Source organism: Serinus canaria, chromosome 4 (genome assembly GCF_022539315.1).
Source record: "Serinus canaria isolate serCan28SL12 chromosome 4, serCan2020, whole genome shotgun sequence".
Lineage (NCBI taxonomy): Eukaryota > Metazoa > Chordata > Aves > Passeriformes > Fringillidae > Serinus > Serinus canaria.
The window spans coordinates 968,985-988,120 of record NC_066317.1 but is presented as its reverse complement, the minus strand read 5'-3'; the positions used below and the strand labels follow the sequence as shown (position 1 = coordinate 988,120).

Below are 19,136 nucleotides of genomic sequence, written 5' to 3'. Positions count from 1 at the left end.
GAGTCAGCACAGCCCCATCAATGTGGATGCCTTTGGTGCCACAGCCCTGTGTGCAGGTCACCACTGTGCACTGGGCTGGGCTGAAGGGAGAGGCTGGATGAGAGTGCTTGGATCCACCACCTCTCCTGTTTCCCATTCTCCTTCAGCTGGAGTTGCTGTGCTTCCCCTGGGAGATGTTCCTCTCCCTCCACAGCAGCACAGCCTGGAGAGATCTGTGGGGAAGAGGAGGGATGCCAGGTCCCTGTGGCATGACAGCCAGCGAGGGGCTGGATCACCAGCTGGGGACGCGTGGGAGGCAGGGATGGGAGAATCATTTGCCATCCTCTGTAGCCCAACACCCTCCTTAGGTTTTGCCCTAAGTCACACCCAAGCCTTTTTAGCCCCTGCTTTGAGGAGCCCCTCGCCCTGAAGGTGTGTGGATGAGCCTGAAAGTAGCCAGGGGTATAAAGCCAAGGCTTTTCCCTCCCTGCTGTCCCTGCAGCCCCCACCATCGAGTTCGAGGAGGCGGCGTACCAGGTGCGGGAGCCGGCGGGCCCCGAGGGCGTGGCGGTGCTGAGCATCCCGGTGGTGCGCAGGGGCGACCACAACCGCACCTCCCGGGTGCGCTGCAGCACCCGCGACGGCTCGGCGCAGGCCGGCGTGGATTACTACCCCAAGAGCCGCATGCTCAAGTTCAGCCCAGGTAATGGGGAGGGTTAGAGGTGGGGGCGTGGCCACAACGCCCAGGGGGTTTGGGAAAAGCCGCTCGCGGCGGGAAGTTTGCTGTAATTGTAGCTGATGTGTTGCACAAAGGGTGATGGACCAGAGGAAGGAGCGCAGGCACCTGGCAGAGTAAAGTCCTCCTCAGGGAATGTAGGGCTGTGAGCACCTCAGACCATGTTGCGGACCGAGAAGCCCTCACCAAACAGCTCTGCACACCGGTCTGAGGGAGAGGAGGGATGGGAATGTGCTTTGCATCCCAGGGTTTTCCTCCAGACAGCCAATACGAGGCAGTCCTTATTAATCCTCAGTTGGCATCTGCTAGTAAATCTATCACCGGATCGATTGGATCAGTTGTCATAGCTGGAGTTTTATGCTTACAGTAGACTCCTCTGGGTAAATTATTAGCAGCAATGAGTGGAAATAAAATTTATAATGTGTATTTTATCATAATGTCTCCATGGTCACAGCCTAGAGCAGCTGTGCAGGGCTTGGACGAGAACTTCAGAGCAGTCTCTGGTGATGAATCAACTTCCCTCTGTTTCTCTTGCACTCGCTGCCCCAGGTGTGGCCCACATCATGTTCAAGGTGGAGATCATGTCCAACGAGGACCGGGAATGGCACGAGTCCTTTTCTCTGGTGCTGGGCCCAGATGATCCGGTGGAAGCAGTCCTGGGAGACATCAGCACTGCCACAGTGACCATTTTGGATCAGGAGGCAGCGGGGAGCCTGATTCTCCCAGCACCTCCTGTGGTGAGTGGATGTGATTTAGTGCCCTTCAAGTGCGCTGGAAACCACAGTGGGATTTTGGAAATAAAATGTAGAGCTGCAGTGACAACGTGGGAGGGAAGGATGGCATTTCCCACCCTCTCCCTCAGCCCCTCTTGCCTCCACACAGGTCGTCACCCTGGCCGACTACGACCGCGTGGAAGAAGTGACCAAGGAGGGCGCGAGGAAATCCCCCTCCCCAGGCTACCCCCTGGTCTGTGTGACTCCCTGTGACCCTCACTTCCCCAAGTACGCCCTGATGAGGGAGCGCTGCGGCGAGGCCGGCATCAACCAGTCCTCCATCCAGTTCAGCTGGGAAGTGGCCGCCCCCACGGACGGCAACGGAGCGCGGTCGCCTTTCGAGACCATCACGGACAGCACCCCCTTCACCAGTGTCAACCACAGGGTACACAGACACCGCAGCCTAAAACCTCCTTGCATTTGGGGCTTGCTGTGAGGCCGGGGTGCTCGGGTTTGGAAAGCTGAGCGCTGTTTTCCCTTAAGCCTTAAGCTGGAAGCACCAGTGGTTCCCCCTCCTCGTTCCCTCAGGTGCTGGACAGCATCTACTTCAGCCGGCGGTTCCACGTGCGCTGCGTGGCCAAGGCTGTGGACAAGGCCGGGCACGTGGGGACCCCTCTGAGGAGCAGCGCGGTGACCATAGGCACAGACAGTGCCATCTGCCACACGCCCGTGGTGGCGGGGACAGCCCGCGGCTTCCAGGCGCAGTCCTTCATTGCCACGCTCAAGTACCTGGACGTGAAGCACAAGGAGCATCCCAACAGGTATGAGGCTGGAGAAGGGGGAGCGCAGCCCTTCCCAGCCCCCCTGGGCTTACAGGAGTGCCTGGGCTCACAAGCATGTGTGTGTGAAACCACATCCCTCCTGCGGGATTCCTGCTCCCACTCTCTTCTGAGGGGGTGCCCCATAGCCACTGGGAGCTGGGGGGCAGCTTCAGGCTGTGCTGCCGTGGGGATCCTGTGCCTGCCAGGCTGCTCTGTTCTGCTGTCTGACGTGCTGCTTGTTCCAGGATCCACATCTCGGTGCAGATCCCCCACCAGGATGGGATGCTGCCCCTCATCTCCACGCTGCCGCTGCACAACCTGCATTTCCTGCTCTCTGAGTCCATCTACAGGCACCAGCACGTCTGCTCCAACCTGGTCACTGCCAGGGACCTCAGAGGCATCTCAGGTAACCTTCAAGGCCAGCCTTTGCTTCCTGAGGGTGGAAGCCTGGAAAGAAATGCAGAGAAGAGGTCCTTTTGTTCTCTGGGCTATCTTGACATGATGTGAATAGCAGTGAATCTTCCTGGTCTCACAGCAGTGACCAGAGTTGCCCCACTGGAGATGGGATTCCAGGCACGGGAACACTTGAGGTTTCAGGTTGTAGGTTCACATTGTGCTGGTGATTTTCTGCTTTTCAAACCATTCTTGTGATGTCCTCTTGGGTAGAGAGGGATGTGCAGGGCTGCATGGCTGTGTCTGGGTCCCTGAGGTCTCCCATGAGGCAGCAAAATCAATTCACTGCTGAAGGAAATGTCAGAACTGGGAAGAACAGGCAGATTGTGTCTCTGAACTCCAGGGAATGAAGTCCATGCTGGATTTAGGCAGGATCTTGTACTTGATTCTGATAATTCCATACTTGACCCGTTCCTCATTTGTTAAAGGTTAACTTGAGCCTTAAATCAGTAGGTGCCCAAGTTTGATGTTTTAGGATGCTTGCCCCATTCCTGAAACAGTTTCCCCTGTGAACACCTGAGTGTGTCCTCCGGGATAAGGAAGGGAGGGGAGCTCTGGTGCTTCAGGAGTGAAGCAAGCACTTTGGCCTGGGGCTGTGCCCAGTCGGGCAGGGTCAGTGTGCCGGTTTGTGTCCCTCAGAGGCAGGGTTCCTGGCCGAGGTGACCCAGGAGGGCTCGGTGCTGGGCCCGGGCTATGACCGGCCCTACCAGCTGGACCCAGCTGTGCGGGAGCCCCGCAGCATCCAGCTGTACCAGCACCTCAACCTCAAGAGCTGCATCTGGACCTTCGACGCCTACTACGACATGACCGAGTTAATCGATGTCTGTGGAGGCTCTGTCACTGCTGACTTCCAGGTGAGAGGCCCATCCCCAGCTCTCTGAGCTCTCAGGCACAGCTCTGCCTTGCACTTGTGTGTAGTTGCTGCTCTGCTCTGTACAGGTGTAGTAGGGCTTTTCCCCCCGTCACCTGGAAGAGAAGTGTGCATTTATTTCATTCGTTTTCCTAGGGGTATCGCAGGTTTCATTCTCTTCATCATCAGAGCACCAGGAAAATATTTGTTTTTTTAATGTATGGCCATACTGGAAACACAAAAGGTTCTCAGCTGGCCTCTCTGTTGTAATTTTGGCCGTGTTCTCAGCCAATAGAAATGAGCCAAGGACAGAGCAGAGGCAGCTCAGCCCATGCTCCACAAGAGAGTGAGGCTGTGGGATATTTAAACTCCTTTCCTAATTACTAGGCTGGCGGACCAGAAGCGGAATGTGTTCCTCTCTGAATGATGGGCTTTCACTATTTGAGGAGTCTCACTGCCCTCTCGTGGCTGCCTTATCCATGTGCAGCCCACTCCACCTCCCCTAAGCTCAGGCATTAAATTCCCAGGCACATTGCTAGGACCAGCATCATCTCTTTTAATTCCTGCCAGCCTGGACTACTTCATTACGTTTCCTTTTATAGCTCCAATTGTTTGCACAAGCCCAGAGAAGCTGCTTGGCCTGAAGAGCTGCCCAGTGGAGCATGTGGAGCCTGGCACCAGCCAGGCTGGAACATCTCCCTGAATTCTCCGGGGCCTGCACAGTGCAGCTGCACTCTGCAGATAATAAATGGAGAGCTCTGGGAGGCCTCAGCAAGCAGAATTGCTGATTTTTAGTGCACAGCTTTGGAAACTGGGGGGTTTTGAGGTGAAATTGCACCCAGAGCTCCTCTGTCCCATGGTCCCAGCGAGCCTTAGCACAGCCCCAGGTTTGTCTGAGGTAAAGAGAATACCCAGAGTCACCTCTGACCTCACCTGAAGGTGTGTAACCCCCTTTTTGGGGCTTTATTGCCAGGTGAGAGACTCTGCCCAGTCCTTCCTGACAGTCCACGTGCCTCTCTACGTGTCCTACATCTACGTGACGGCGCCGAGGGGCTGGGCTTCCCTGGAGCACCACACGGAGATGGAGTTCTCCTTCTTCTACGACACCGTTCTCTGGAGGACAGGTGAGCCTGGGCCACTCCAAGGGCTATGGAACAAGCAGCTCCTTCATGTTGTCCCCTTAGCTCCTGCACTGCCACCACAGTCCCGAGGGAGCGGGCACTCGGGATATTCCTTCCTTTCTGCCTGCGGGGGGCTTGGGCAGCCCGTGGGTGAGGGAGGAAGCGTGCAGCCGGCTCACTGGAGGGCGATCCCGAGGAATCTCTGCCTTTGGGAGCTCTCCCAGAGCTCCTGGGGCTGGCAAAGCCCGGCTGAGCAGGGACTGTGCCCCCGCTGTGCTTGCAGGGATCCAGACGGACAGCGTGCTCTCGGCCCGGCTGCAGATCATCCGCATCTACATCCGCGACGACGGCCGCCTCGTCATCGAGTTCAGGACACAGGCCAAGTTCAGAGGTGAGGGCAGCGACCCTGGCAGGGACACAGGGACACAAAGCAGGGTCACACACAGCTCTGCTCTGGCAGTGCAGGCAGCTGAACAAGTCCCTGTCCCCGCCAGGAGCCCCTCTGTGCTGAGGTGCCCGATGACGTGGGGCCTCTGTCCCTGTCACCTCCTTGTCCTCCCCCAGGGCTGTTTGTCATGGAGCACCACAGCCTGCCAGATGTCAGGTCCTCCTTGCTGACTCCAGAGCACCTGGGAGGGATTGAATTTGACCTGCAGCTGCTGTGGAGTGCTCAGACTTTTGACTCTCCCTATCAGCTCTGGAGAGCAACCAGCTCCTACAACAGGTGAGGGCTGGGGGTCCAGTCCCCTTCCGTGCTTCCCACTGCACCACGCTCTCCCTAGCACCCCTCCAGCAGCCACTGCAGTAGTGTGGAATGCTCAGGAGCTTGGCCAGAGCTGGAGCTGTCAGGGCTGGAACACTGTTCTACTGAGAGGAAAATCATCCCAGCCTCTTGTAAAGGCATCTTTCCAGCAATGAAGCCTGTGGACAGGCTGATCCCAGAGGTGACAGTGCATGTCACAAGGTCACGTTTGGCCCTCGGGGACTGCTGGATGGCACTTCTGGGGCAAGGGGGTGGTGCTGCCCTGGGTGAAGAGCTCAGAGCTCTGCTTGGTGACTGCAGGGTCTCCTCCTGTCTGTTCCCAGGAAGGATTACTCTGGAGAATACACCATCCTGCTGATCCCCTGCACAGTGCAGCCCACGCAGCCGTGGGCAGAGCCTGGAGACAAGCCCCTGCCCTGCACGGCTCACGCTCCCGAGCGGTAAGGAGGGAGGCCCCAGGCAGCAGGGCAGGGCCAGCCCCTTTGGGCTGCACAAACCTCATCTCCCCTTCCTTTCCTTCCTTGTCCCAATTCCAGGTTTTTGATCCCGATTGCCTTCCAGCAGACAAACCGCCCCGTTCCAGTTGTTTACTCCCTGAACACGGAGTTTCAGCTGTGCAACAACGAGAAGGTTTTTCTCATGGACCCCACCAAATCTGAAATGTCTCTGGCAGAAATGGATTACAAAGGGGCTTTTTCCAAGGGTAGGATTTACCTCTCCTCTTCTGCTTGTTCCCAGTGTTCTTCCCTTCACAGCTTCCATTTCCTGGAGAGGAAAAGGCAAAACCAAGATGTGGCTTTGCCTCTCCCACAGCAGCAAATGACATTTTGAGCATCTTACAGCCCAAAACAGCATGGAACAACAGCGTGCTCCGGCACCTTGTTTTGTCACTCCCACCCCCCAAGCCCTTCCCAAACAATCCAAACCCTTCTCAGCACCGACTCACCCGTGGTCTGGCACCTTTGGCTCTGCCAGTGTTCCCCTGCTTGGGGGATCCCACCTGCCCCTCTTTGTTCCCAGGGCAAATCCTGTACGGGCGCGTGCTCTGGCACCCGGAGCAGAACCTCCACGCGGCGTACAGGCTGCAGCTGGAGAAGGTCTACCTGTGCACGGGCAGGGACGGCTACGTGCCCTTCTTCGACCCCACGGGCACCGTCTACAACGAGGGGCCCCAGTACGGCTGCATCCAGCCCAACAAGCACCTGAAGCACAGATTCCTCCTGCTGGTGAGTGCTCTGCTCCTGCTTCCCCTCTGGAATTTCCCCTCTGGCAGGATGCAGATCCCGACTGCAGAGGGACTTTGCTGGTGCAAAGTGTGAACACAGGATCGGTTTTTCCCCTTCCTTTGTCCCTGAATGTCCCTTAATCCGTGCCTGTGTGTAGGTGTGGAGATGGGGCATTTGCATTAGAGCCCTTACCCAGCTAGTGCCCTGGCTTCCAGCCTCTCTTGGGAAAGCAGACATCATCCCTCGGGACACTTCTCTGCCTTCCAGGACCGAAACCAGCCGGAAGTGACGGACAAGTACTTCCACGATGTGCCTTTTGATGCCCACTTTGCTTCCGAGCTGTCCGAGTTCCACTCGGTGAGCAGCATGCCCGGAGTTGATGGATTTACTCTCAAGGTGGATGCTCTCTACAAGGTATGTACCCAGTGCTTTTGGTAGCCCGGCACGGACTTGTCTGTCCAGGACCTCCCAAACACTTGGTGAATGGTAGGCTCTGGGCCCTCAGAATTCAACTCTGACACAGGAAATGGAGATTAGGACATTAATCTGGTGATTCCCCCCCCCCCCAAGCATTCATGAAAAAGCTCTTTAAAAGCATATTATTCATGTTCTGAATAAATTACTGCCTCTGACAAAGGCTGGAACACCTCACTGGGTGGTCAGTGTTGCTGTAGGTGCTTAGAAAAACTCACTGGCACAACTCTGTCAGACACAGAACACAAAACACCAGCTCTAAAACAGAATCACTTGATGTAAAAGCCGAGGTTAACGGCAGATGTCCGTGCCTTCTCTTTGGGAAAGGTGGAAGCTGGGCATCAGTGGTACCTCCAGGTGATCTACGTGATCGGCCCGGAGGGCACGGCCGGGCCCCGTGTGCAGCGCTCCCTGGCTCGCCGCTGGCAGCGCGGCCGCAGGGACCTGCCCGAGGCGCTGGATGACTCCCTCATCTACGACAACGAGGGCGACCAGCTGAAGAACGGCACCAACATGAAGTCGCTGCTCCTGGAGAAGGAGGAAGCTGCCGCCGCAGCCTCCTTGTCCCAAGCGGGCGCTTCCCTGGGCAGCGCTTTCGCCGCCCTCACCTTGCTGCTGCTGGTGCTGTCCGGAATTTGCCTCCTGGCCAGGGAGTGCCGCAAGGTGCGGCGGAAGCGGGAGGCTGCCAGGAGCGCTCCCGAGGAGCACCCTTTGAACACCAAGGTGGAGCTGCCCCGGGGCGGCCCGCAGGCCGTGGGCAGCCGGTGTTGCACCGTCAGGAACGTTCATCCCCCGCGGGACTACGGCGGCGGCTGCCAGGGGCACGGCAGGAAGGTGAAGCAGGTGAACTTGGAAGTCAAAGTCCACAGCAATTTGCACGACGGCACGGAAGTTTAACGGAGCCCTCGCGTTGGGAAAAGCTTTTTATAAACTGTAAAATAAAGATAATCCCAAACTGAAAAACACGCGGGTGTTTTCTTAGTCTGGTGAGGCGGGCAGCTGTCAATTCCCGCTGCTCCTGTCCTAGCGCCTTCACCGCTTGGCATCGCTGTCCTCTCTTGGTGCTGCTCCAGCTTGGCGGCCTCCAGCTCTCCGCGGGGCTGGGCAGTGTGGGGAAACGATCCCTCACCCCCGGCATGTGGGAGCTCGGAGCCAGCCCCTGCGTACTCTGGAAGGGAGTGAAGCTGAAATAAAAAATTCACCCGGCGTCCCCGGGCTGTCCCTACCCCTGCCGCCCCTACGGTCCCGCTCATTGCCCTGGGGCGCGGTGACCGCGAGCCCCACGGAGCTGCGGCACCGGAGAAGGGAAGGAGGGAGTCACGGGCTGCTCAGGCCCGAGGCGCCGCGGCCTCGGGGGCGGAGGAGCGGAGGCGCCGGACCGGGAGCGCTCCGGGTGCGGGGTCGGCCCCGCTCACGCACCGCGCTCCGTGTCCGCCAGAGGGCGCCCCGCGGGCTCCCGGCCCCACACGGCGGCTCCGCGCCCGCACCGGGGAACGGCCGCGATCCCGCAGGCGGCAGCGCCCTCCCGCTGCCATCCCGGGCCCGATGCCGATCCCGGGCCCGATGCCGATCCCGGGCCCGATGCCGCCTCGATCTCCCGACGGAGGAGAGGCAGCACAGCCCGGGAACTCCCCGGCAGGACCCGAACGGCCCATCCCGGCTCCGGCTGTGGGCTCCATCGCCCGCTTTCGGTTATCCTCGTCGCGGCATCGTAGCAGGAGGGAGCATCGGATCCAGGCTGGGGTTTGCCCAGTCCTCAGCGCTGTCTCAAGCCCAATCCGGCCGAGACCCGCAGCAGTCCCGCCGGGGCAGGGGCAGCACCGCCCCGGAGCGGGCAGCGGCGGGACTCGGTCTCACAGCCCCGTCCCAGGTGGCGGCCCCGCCGCAGCGCTCCGGGCTCCCCGCCACACGCGGCCGGGGCTCACACAGCGCCGAGCGAGGGTCCCGGGACAACGGCACGGGGGCCGCGGGGGCACGGAGGGGCGGTGCCGCAGGGTGCAGGACGGGGCCACGGAGCGCGGGCACGAGGCGCTGCGGCGGGGCCGCGACGGGGGCCGGGGTGGGAGGCAGAGCGCCGCAGGGGTGAGCCGGGAGGTCCCGGGCGGTGCCGCCTCTCCCCCGTCGGGAGGATCGAAGCGGTACCGGGCCCGGGACCGGTATCGGGCCCGGAACGGCCGCGGGCGGGCGCTGCCGGGTGCGGGCGCGGAGCCGCCGTGCGGGGCCGGGACCGGGCAGGGCGCCCTCTGGCGGACACGGAGCGCGGAGCGAGCGCGGCGCCCCCGCGTGGCCGCGAGACAGCACTGCGGGGGCGGGGCCAAGGAGGGGCGCGGTTACGGAGCGCGTGCGCAGCTCGGGACATCAGAGCGCGTGCGCAGCTCGGGACATCAGAGCGCGTGCGCAGCTCGGGACATCAGAGCGCGTGCGCAGCTCGAGACATCAGAGCGCGTGCGCCGCACGCGGCGGCCACAGGTGTGAGCAGGGCGAGGCCACCGCGCGCGGGGCGGGACCGAGGTGATTTAAACCCCGGAAACCGCCTCAGGCGCCATTTTCTCCCCAGTTTCGGGAGGAGCCGGAACGTGGCCGGTGCGGGCTACTCAGGCGGGCCCTGGTGAGGTGCTTCTATGTCCCTCTTTCTTCTCAGTCTCCATACCCTATACCCCAATCCTACCCATCCTGCCTCTATGCCCTCTGTGCCCCTCGAACTCCAACTCTATCCTTTCCTTTCTTCTATAGACTATCAGATCTAATCTTCTCACTCTCCTTTCTGCATTTCTTTTCCGTCCTTTCTTTCATTCCCACTCGTGCTCAGTCTCATTGTCGATTGATGCTTTCGTTCCCTCTACCTTTGTCCCGTTCCTTCACTTGCGTGAAGTCCTGTCCTTTACTGGCTGTCAGTTTACTTTCATTGTCGCGTGTCATTCACGTGACAGGGCCTGTACAGGATTCCTTCTACTTCTCCTCTCTGTGCCGTCTCCTATCCGTTCTCCCTTCCGTCCCTCCCTTCCCTCTCTCCTTCTCCCCTTTCCCTTCTCTTCTCCTTCTGCCCTTCCTTTTTCTTTTTCTTTTTCTTTTTCTTTTTCTATTTTCTTTCTTTTTCTTTTCTTTTCTTTTTCTTTTCTTTTCATACTTTTCCTTTCCCCTGTCCCGCCCTGTTCACCTTTCCTTATCCCCCTGTCTTCTCCTCTCTCTCTCTACCCTGTCTCTCTCTCTTTATCCCCGCAGCCGCGGGTGGTGGGGTGGCCGGATAATAAAGCCCGAGGGCCGGAGCCGGCGCCCCTGTTTTGGTTCAAAAGGGTCGGGCCCGCTCTGCGGGTCCCCCCTTGCAGATTCCAACACCGCCCACAGCGCCCGCCTTGGGCGTCCCGCATCACACCGGGGTCAGGGCGGGCCCTCCTCAGGAGGGGTCCCGGGCCGGGGGGGGTTAGCGAGGGTGGGGGGTCCGCACGGGCCCCCTCGTTAGGAGGGGTCCTGGGGTTGGGGCGTTCAGGATGGGCCCCCTGGTTAGGAGGGGGCCCGTGGGGGGGGTGGGTAGGGCCCCCTCCGGAGGAGGGGTCCCGGGGAGGGGCGGGGGGCGGGCCCCTCCGGAGGAGGGGGTCCGGGGTGGGAGGGGTTGGGGGGGGTTCTCCCCCCTTAACCCCTCCCACCTCGGACCCTCTCCTCCGGAGGGGAATCGACCGGGCCCCTCCCCTGGACCCCATCCTCGGACAGGGGCAGGGGGTGGGGGGGGGGGTGGGGGGGGAGGGTGGGGTGGTGGGGGGGGGGGGGGTGGCCCGGTGGGGGGTGGGGTGGGGGGGGAGGGGGGGTAGGGAGGGGGGGTGGGAGGGGGGGGAGGGGGGGAGGGGGGGTGGGAGGGGAGGGGTAGCAGAGGGAGGCACGTCACTCTGGAGCATAATTATCAGTGTAATTGACAGCGCAAGAGCAAAGGGACCAACAGAGACAAAGCACAACAGCACAAAAACCAAAACTCCCCATCCCAAACCACCCCCCCCCCCCCCCACCACCCACCCCCCCCCCCCCCAGGGCCCCTGTCCGGAGGAGCGGGGGTCCAGGGGAGGGGCCCGGGGGGGCGAGGTCCCCTCCGGAGGAGAGGGGCCGAGGTGGGAGGGGTTAAGGGGGGAGAACCCCCCCCAACCCCTCCCACCCGGACCCCTCCTCCGGAGGGGGCCCGCCCCCAGCGCCCTCCCGGGACCCCCTCCTCCGGAGGGGGCCCTACCCACCCCCCCAGGGCCCCCTCCTAACGAGGGGGCCCATCCTGAACGCCCCAACCCAGGGACCCCCTCCTAACGAGGGGGCCCGTGCGGGACCCCCCACCCTCGCTAACCCCCCGGCCCGGGACCCTCCTGAGGAGGGCCCGCCCTGACCCCGGTGTGTGATGCAGGGACGGCCCAAGGCGGGCGCTGTGGGCGGGGCGGTGTTGGAATCTGCAAGGGGGGGACCCGCAGAGCGGCCCGACCCTTTTGAACCAAAACAGGGGCGCCGGCTCCGGCCCTCGGGGCTTTATTATCCGGCACCCCAACCCCGCGGCTGCGGGGACAAAGAGACAGAAAGGGACAGAGAGAGAGAGAGAGAGAGACAGGGGGAGAAGGAAAGGGCGGGACAGGGGAAAGGAAAAATAATGAAAAGAAAAAGGAAAGGAAAAGGAAAAGGAAAATAAAAAGGAAAAGGAAGGAAAGGAAAGGAAAGGAAAGGAAAGGAAAGGAAAGGAAAGGAAAGGAAAGGAAGGAAAGAAAGGAAAGGAAAGGAAAGGAAGGAAAGGAAAGGAAAGGAAAGGAAAGGAAAGGAAAGGAAAGGAGAAGGAAAAGGAAAGGGCAAAAGGAAGAGGGAACAGAAAGCATAATCGAAATGAGAGGAGGGGAGAGGAGATAAAAAGGAAAGGAGAAAGGAGAAAGGAGAAAGGAGAAAGGAGAAAGGAGAGGAGAGGAGAGGAGAGGAGAGGAGAGGAGAGGAGAGGAGAGGAGAGGAGAGGAGAGGAGAGGAGAGGAGAGGAGAGGAGAGGAGAGGAGAGGAGAGGAGAGGAGAGGAGAGGAGAAAGAAAGGAAAGGAGGAGTGGAGGGTCGAGGGGCAGGGAGAGGAGGGGAGGAGAGGGGTAAGGGGTAGGAAAAGGAGAAGAAAAGAGGGACAGAGAGAACCTCACCTGGGCTCCGCCTGGGGAGCCCGCACCGGCCACGTGTGGCTCCTCCCGAAGCTGGGGAGAAAATGGCGCCTGAGGCGGTTTCCGGGGTTTAAATCACCTCGGTCCCGCCCCGCGCGCCGTGGCCTCGCCCTGCTCACACCTGTGGCGGCCGCGTGCGGCGCACGCGCTCTGATGTCTCGAGCTACGCACGCGCTTTGCTGTCTCGAGCTGCGCACGCGCTCTGATGTCCCGAGCTGCGCACGCGCTCCGTAACCACGCCCCTCCTTGGTGGCCCCTCCCCCGCAGCGCTGTCTCGCGGCCACGCGGGGGCGCCGCGCTCGCTCCGCGCTCCGTGTCCGCCAGAGGGCGCCCTGCCCGGTCCCGGCCCCGCACGGCGGCTCCGCGCCCGCACCCGGCAGCGCCCGCCCGCGGCCGTTCCGGGCCCGATACCGGTCCCGGGCCCGGTGCCGCTTCGATCCTCCCGACGGGGGAGAGGCGGCACCGCCCGGGACCTCCCGGCTCACCCCTGCGGCGCTCTGCCTCCCACCCCGGCCGCCGTCGCGGCCCCGCCGCAGCGCCCCGTGCCCGCGCTCCGTGGCCCCGTCCCGCACCCTGCGGCACCGCCCCTCCGTGCCCCCGCGGCCCCCGTGCCGTTGTCCCGGGACCCTCGCTCGGCGCTGTGTGAGCCCCGGCCGCGTGTGGCGGGGAGCCCGGAGCGCTGCGGCGGGGCCGCCACCTGGGACGGGGCTGTGAGACCGAGTCCCGCCGCTGCCCGCTCCCGGGGCGGTGCTGCCCCTGCCCCGGCGGGACTGCTGCGGGTCTCGGCCGGATTGGGCTTGAGACAGCGCTGAGGACTGAGCAAACCCCAGCCTGGATCCGATGCTCCCTCCTGCTACGATGCCGCGACGAGGATAACCGAAAGCGGGCGATGGAGCCCACAGCCGGAGCCGGGATGGGCCGTTCGGGTCCTGCCGGGGAGTTCCCGGGCTGTGTTGCCTCTCCCCCGTCGGGAGATCGAGGCGGCATCGGGCCCGGGATCGGCATCGGGCCCGGGATGGCAGCGGGAGGGCGCTGCCGCCTGCGGGATCGCGGCCGTTCCCCGGTGCGGGCCCGGAGCCGCCGTGTGGGGCCGGGAGCCCGCAGGACGCCCTCTGGCGGACACGGAGCGCGGTGCGTGAGCGAGGCCGGCGCCGCCGGGGATCCGGGCACGGAACCGCCCCGCAGGCGGGAGCCGGGGCTCTGCCGGGGCTCTGCCGGGCCCGCGAGAACGTGGCAGCGGTGTTCTCCGGGTGCCCCCGGTGTCCCGGAAGCCAGAGCAGCCGCCGGTCTGTCCCTCCCTGTGCCCGTCCTCGGGCGGCCCCACGAGCGCACCCGGCCTAGGAGTGGCACTGACCGTGCCCAGCTCTGCCTTCAGCAGTTCCTGCCCTTCGTGCCTTTGGAACTTAGGGAGTTTCAAACAGCGGCTTCTTCCCTGCCACCAATAAGGTGCAGCTCATCTGACAGCTGCCAAGTGAGATCTGATCCCCTCCTTCCTCTCCCTCAATTTCCCCACATATCACACTCTCCAATGGCAAAACTTCTGTTTTTCAAAATCCCGTTAAAATATTTAGTCTTTATTTCCAGTCGGGGAAGGTCCTGCCCGGGATGGAAATGGCTAAAAGAAGACGAAACAGAAATGCCAAAACCAGATGCTGCCACGTGAGTGAAAGCAGGGAAAGCCTGGGGATGCCCAAGGTTTGTTTTATTGTCACGCCCGAAGCCTCTGCTGCTGGCCAGTGCCACCCTTATTTCCCCCAGGGACCCCACAGGGCCCCAGGATGTTGCCAGAATTGGATCTTTGGGGCCAGATCCCCTCACAGCTTTAAATGGCTCCATCCTGGGCACTTCTTACAGGGGAGCAGCAATTGCACATGAGACCTCGATGGCCACTGAGAGACAGGAGAGACCTGTGATAAAAAACCTTTTTTAAAGAATAAGATCAGCAGTGGAGCAGCTTCAATATCCATATGACACAGCATCTAATTCCATCTCCTGATCTGATCTTGGCAAAAGGAAGAGTCACCTGCCCTCAGTGTAAATATTTCGTACACAAACTACTGTCAAGAAACCCATTTTTAATAAATATCTGCAGTTCTCACTCCTATACACAAGTACTTTACAGCGCCGTGCCAGGGACAGCGTGGCCGGCTGGGCTGGGACAAGGTGGGGGTGGACATAAATTATTTATTGCAGTCAGATGCGCCGTGGGCAGGGAGGTCTGGAGCTGATCCATGCTGGAAATATAAATATCTCTCACACCTTGAAATCCACCTTGAAACTGCTTTAAACACCAGCCTTTGGAATGCTCATAGGGCAGAACTTGATGGCCAGCACCTGGCACTGGAACGACACAGGAAAAGAGTCGTGGGACAGCACAGAACTCTCACAATAATGCTGCTTTCCTGCATTTAGCCAACAGCTGCAGCGGTGCTCCTGCAACGACATCTGTTTCCAGGGAGACACGAGTCCTGAGGGTTCATTCGGTCTGTGTTTCACCGAGTGTCCATGGCTGGTGCTGCCTGCAGTGGGGCATTTCCTACCATGGGGGTGTTCAGAGCCCAGAAGCACAGGGCTGCTGCGGTTAGGGCTAACTTTTGGGCCCAGAGCTGGATGGAGCCCTCAGCAACTCCCACTCACTGCCAGGAAGGTTCCTTTAGAATCTCCTCTGCGTGTTCCAGCCGGCCAGGGAAGGAGGGGTGGGAGGTGGCCGGGAGCACCAGAAAGTGAACCAGCACTTCTTGTCCTTTGTATTTACAGGGGACGACCCGTGCCCCGCAGTGCCCTGCCCGGGGCACGCAGCGCGCTCTGCAGCATCCAGAGGTCAGGGAGTCACACAGAGTGCCAAGCAGCCCCTTTCCACGGCTGTCCTGCACAGGCCTTCCCGCTCATCGTTCCACAGGGGCGGCCCTGGGAGGCCATCGCTTCCCTGGGCGCCCCTCGCCCTTCCCGGAGGTCCTGGCTGGTGCAGGGGCCCCCGCTGGCACCGGGGGCAGGGCCGGGGCGCTACCCGAGCTGAGGCTGCTGCTGTTGGCAGGGGGCTGGCGCAGGGAAGCCAGCAGCCGTGAAGTCTTGCCGGCCGCGGGAGCTCTCCAGTGCGGAACGCTGGCGCCCCGGGGCTCGGGGCTGGACGGCGGGCTGCGCCGCTCGGCCTGCTGCGCTTCCAAAGGCAGCCGGCTCGGAGAGCTGCTCCCGGGCACCAGCTGCGCCCGGGCGGGCACCGCAGGCGTGGGCACCGTCGGAGCCCTGGGCAGGCCGCCCGCATCCAGCGCTGCGTCCCCCTCGGCGCCAGCCCCGCCGGGCGGTGGGAAGCTGCTGCTTCGCCGGCTGCACGACTCGCAGCACAGCTTGTGGTAGCCAGGGATGGAGCAGTATCGGGCCAGCACTTCCATCTGGCAGAAGATGGACTTGTCTCCCAGGCAGGGCTCATCTGTAAAACACACGTCCCGGGGATGGGAACCCCACTGACGGGCACTTGGGCGTTTTTAGAGGAGCATAGACAGCAATTCCCAGTGCCAACCTCCCAGAGCTCCCCTGCACACTGGCTGTGTCCTACCCACCCCAAATGCCTTCCTTGCCAGCCCGAGAGGACATCATCCATCAGCAACATTAAAGCCAAGGCAGTCTTCCCTCCCAGAAATTAAATCCCAAGCAATAACCCTAGGAGATGCCTTAAAATCAAAAGTTAGAGTAAGATGAAGTTTTGTTCAGATTAAGTTTGGTGCTTTTCAGGAACCAAATGGAACTGTAGAACTGATGAAAGCTGTAACAGTGGGTCACATCTGAGGTGCCCTCAAGGCAGGGATTTCATCCTTTTCCTCAAAAAAAAGAACTTCCAGAGGCTCTTCTGGAAGCTTTGAGGCAAAATCAGCTTTCTTCAGGGAAATATGTCCTCACCTGGGCACAGGGGCTGCCTCACCGTGGGCTGGAAGCACATCCAGCCACCGCCTTCTCCTGCTTTAGAACATCAACTGGAGCCTGAGCTCAGAGTGGGCGAGAATCAGCTCAATTCCAAGGAACTCAGTAAAATACCCCACAGGTCACCACTGGGCTGGGGGATGAGGGTTATAAATAGCAAATTCTACAGAATATAAACATGTCCTTGTCCTGATCCTGCTGAGTCTCCTCAGAACCCTTGCTGGTTCCTGACACACCTGGTGTAAAAGCAGCAGCTCTGCATGGGAATACCCACGCTCCAGGAGGCACTGCGAGGCTATCCCAGCCTCAGTGTGGAATTCTGGGCTACAGGCACAGCTCCTTTAGCCTCACCACAATGACAGTGACCCTCATTTTGTCCTGTCCTCTCATGGTTCATTTTGGAGCATCCATTTGTGCTGGTTTAGATTCCATGACTCCACCCACAGCGTGAAGATTTGGGGATCTGCTTCTCTACTTCCAGCAGGTTGACTGCTTTTCCTACCAGCTCCTGAGCAGTGTCAGGGCCACCATGAGGGAGTTAAAACCCCAATAAACCCAAAATCCTACAAAGTGAATAATCCAAGGGAAGAAATGCACTGTTGTCATAAAAGCTTCAAAATCTGTTACAAATTCTATCAAAACAATGTAATGTATTCCTAGGAACCTGATTAATGCTCTTGGTTCCACATTTATGTATTTTTATTCCCTCACTTGGCAGCTTGCAGAACTTACCTGGGATTTAGAGGTCAAGCAGGGTTTGTTTTGAATTGACCTTCACCTCTGGCCCCAGTCTGTGCCAACACGACTTGGGCCAATGTGGTTAAACCCTGCATGAGCCCATGTACAGGACAGACCCCGACGTGGGGAACTGTGACATCCTGAGACTGCTGTACTGAACACAGGAGAAAAGCTGCTCTCTGTGTGTGACCCCTCTGCCAGGGAGGAATCATGCCCCCCCACTGCAGCCATGGCAGCCTTCTCTTACCTTCACAGGCAGCGAGTTTGCAAGGCCTCACGGATTCTGGCCGTTCCCCGTCGCAGCGGTCCCCGGCGCGGCACAGCACCTGCCGGCTCTCCGTCCCCTCCCCGCACGTCACCGAGCACTGTCGGACACAGAGGGCACAGCTCAGGGCATCCCGTGGCAGCAATCCCCACGTGCCAGCCACGGCTTCTGGAACAGGCTGGTGCTGCCCCCACGGCTGCTGCTCACCTGGGACCAGGGCCCGGCTTTCCAGGGCGCGGGGCAGGGTGCCCGGTTGCAGGAGCGCCGGCTCTCGGGGCGATCCCCGCTGCAGAACTTGGCCTGGACCGAGCGGTTGGTGCCGTCCGCAAGGGGCTGGATGCAGCGCACCGTGCGGAGCTGGTAGCCAGAATTCCCACACGTCTTGGTGCAGTGCTCCCACTCATCTGCTGCCCAGCTGCAAAGGGAACTGGAGTCAGACACTGTCAACTGTTAACCTTTTTGTCGTGCTGTGCCTGTCTCATCCCTGGAGCCAGCTCATCTAGTGGAAAAACTCCCTTCCCATGGAAGGGGGCTGGAAAGAGATGAGCTTTAAGGCACCTCCCAACCCAATCTATTCCATGATTTTTTATATATATATACACACTATAACCACCCAGTCAGATTAGTATCCATGCTTACATAGGTAGAAACTCCCCTCCACATTCAGGAACTGCAGGCTGGCAAGCTGTCAGCATGCCCTCAAATTCATCCCACCCAGTCTGGCTGGGGCTACCCTGTCGAGGAACAATGCCTGCTCTCCGTGCCCAGCCGCACTCACAGGGGCTCTGTGCACTCCTGCAGGTTGCACATCCTGCGGATGGGCTTTGGCTTCTTGCTGCCTTCGCAGAAGCTGCGATGAACCATCTTGTTGTCGCTCTTCCTGCGGCACCCGTACTTGGTGTACTGGAACCCTGGGAAACACGTCAGAGGAATCAGAAGAATCAGGTTGGAATGTTTGGCTTAAACAGGGGTTTCTGGCCTAGTAAATAGGTTTCCAGGACAGGTGGCTTGGAATTTGCATTCCCCATTATCTGCTTAAGAGCCATGGACAGACCATGAGTTCAGGGAATGCTTAGGAGCACCAATGCCTGAGTTTGGGCATCCAAAGTAGCTTTGGGGTCTGAATTTAAACACCAGAAGAAGCCTTTTTCTTCCTAGGCTGCAAGTGTGATACCTGAGAACAATCATGCGCTTCAGGTATTTAAAGCCTGAGCCCTAAAACAACAAACCGCTGTTAAAAAAGGGAAGCCAAGAACCTAACCCCTTCCTTCCCCTTGCCTTTTTTGGCAATTTGTCCCTTGTTACAGGTGCTCACCTCCCCCGCAGGGTTTGGAGCACTGGGACCAGCTCTTCAAGGCCCACTCGAAGGTGTCCGTGTCCTCCCGCAGCACGTTGTTGCTGTGGATGGTGGGCACCGAATCCTCGTGGATGATGTATCTGTAGGTCAGGCTGGATCTGGTGTCATTCTCCCGAGGAATGATCTGTGAATAAGCAAACATAAACCCAGCACTGGTACTGAGTCCTCTGCTAAGTACAGACACCGAGGTCTGGCTCTGGGATGGTCCCTAAGGCCGAGCTCAGCCGTCACCCACCAGCACCACCACGGCATCGTGCAGGGGCCCGTCCGTGTGCAGCGTTTCCGTGTTGTCCTCGATGCTGTACTCCCACTGCACGCCCAGGTCGATGAAGGATCGGGACCTGGCCTCCTCCCCTTTGCCATTCAGGATATAGTGTCCTGTAGCCTGGTTCTTGATTGCTGGGAGGAGTGAGAGCAGAGCCTGTCGTGCCTCCCCCGCACTGGCAGCAATCGGGGGGGCACGGGGAGGGGTGTTTCCATCAGACTATGAAAACAACAGATTTTCATCACATTTTACTTTGCCCGGTGCACACAGGTTAGCGTGTCCCAGACGCTAAAATCTCTAGGTGGTGC

General features: G+C 60.1%; 2 protein-coding genes across 2 annotated transcripts in view; one reads left to right on the top strand and one right to left on the bottom strand.

The window, feature by feature from the left end:
• Window positions 1–8,097, top strand: part of FRAS1 (Fraser extracellular matrix complex subunit 1) — a 98,585-nt gene extending 90,488 nt beyond the window's left edge. Inside the window, exons 60-73 of the mRNA XM_050973644.1 lie at window positions 482–682; window positions 1,265–1,452; window positions 1,598–1,873; window positions 2,017–2,249; window positions 2,495–2,655; window positions 3,342–3,556; window positions 4,526–4,676; window positions 4,957–5,064; window positions 5,238–5,397; window positions 5,760–5,876; window positions 5,973–6,139; window positions 6,457–6,662; window positions 6,930–7,076; window positions 7,464–8,097. Of these exons, the coding sequence (XP_050829601.1) occupies window positions 482–682; window positions 1,265–1,452; window positions 1,598–1,873; window positions 2,017–2,249; window positions 2,495–2,655; window positions 3,342–3,556; window positions 4,526–4,676; window positions 4,957–5,064; window positions 5,238–5,397; window positions 5,760–5,876; window positions 5,973–6,139; window positions 6,457–6,662; window positions 6,930–7,076; window positions 7,464–8,033 (2,900 nt within the window). The 3' untranslated portion in view covers window positions 8,034–8,097. The remainder of the gene's footprint in view (window positions 1–481; window positions 683–1,264; window positions 1,453–1,597; window positions 1,874–2,016; window positions 2,250–2,494; window positions 2,656–3,341; window positions 3,557–4,525; window positions 4,677–4,956; window positions 5,065–5,237; window positions 5,398–5,759; window positions 5,877–5,972; window positions 6,140–6,456; window positions 6,663–6,929; window positions 7,077–7,463) is intronic.
• Window positions 8,098–13,841: 5,744 nt separating this feature from the next.
• ADAMTS3 (ADAM metallopeptidase with thrombospondin type 1 motif 3) overlaps window positions 13,842–19,136 on the bottom strand; it is a 55,294-nt gene continuing 49,999 nt past the window's right edge. The window contains exons 17-22 of the mRNA XM_050973986.1: window positions 18,799–18,962; window positions 18,522–18,687; window positions 17,985–18,117; window positions 17,414–17,621; window positions 17,189–17,306; window positions 13,842–15,715 (exon numbers count right to left, since the gene is read on the bottom strand). Of these exons, the coding sequence (XP_050829943.1) occupies window positions 15,174–15,715; window positions 17,189–17,306; window positions 17,414–17,621; window positions 17,985–18,117; window positions 18,522–18,687; window positions 18,799–18,962 (1,331 nt within the window). The 3' untranslated portion in view covers window positions 13,842–15,173. The remainder of the gene's footprint in view (window positions 15,716–17,188; window positions 17,307–17,413; window positions 17,622–17,984; window positions 18,118–18,521; window positions 18,688–18,798; window positions 18,963–19,136) is intronic.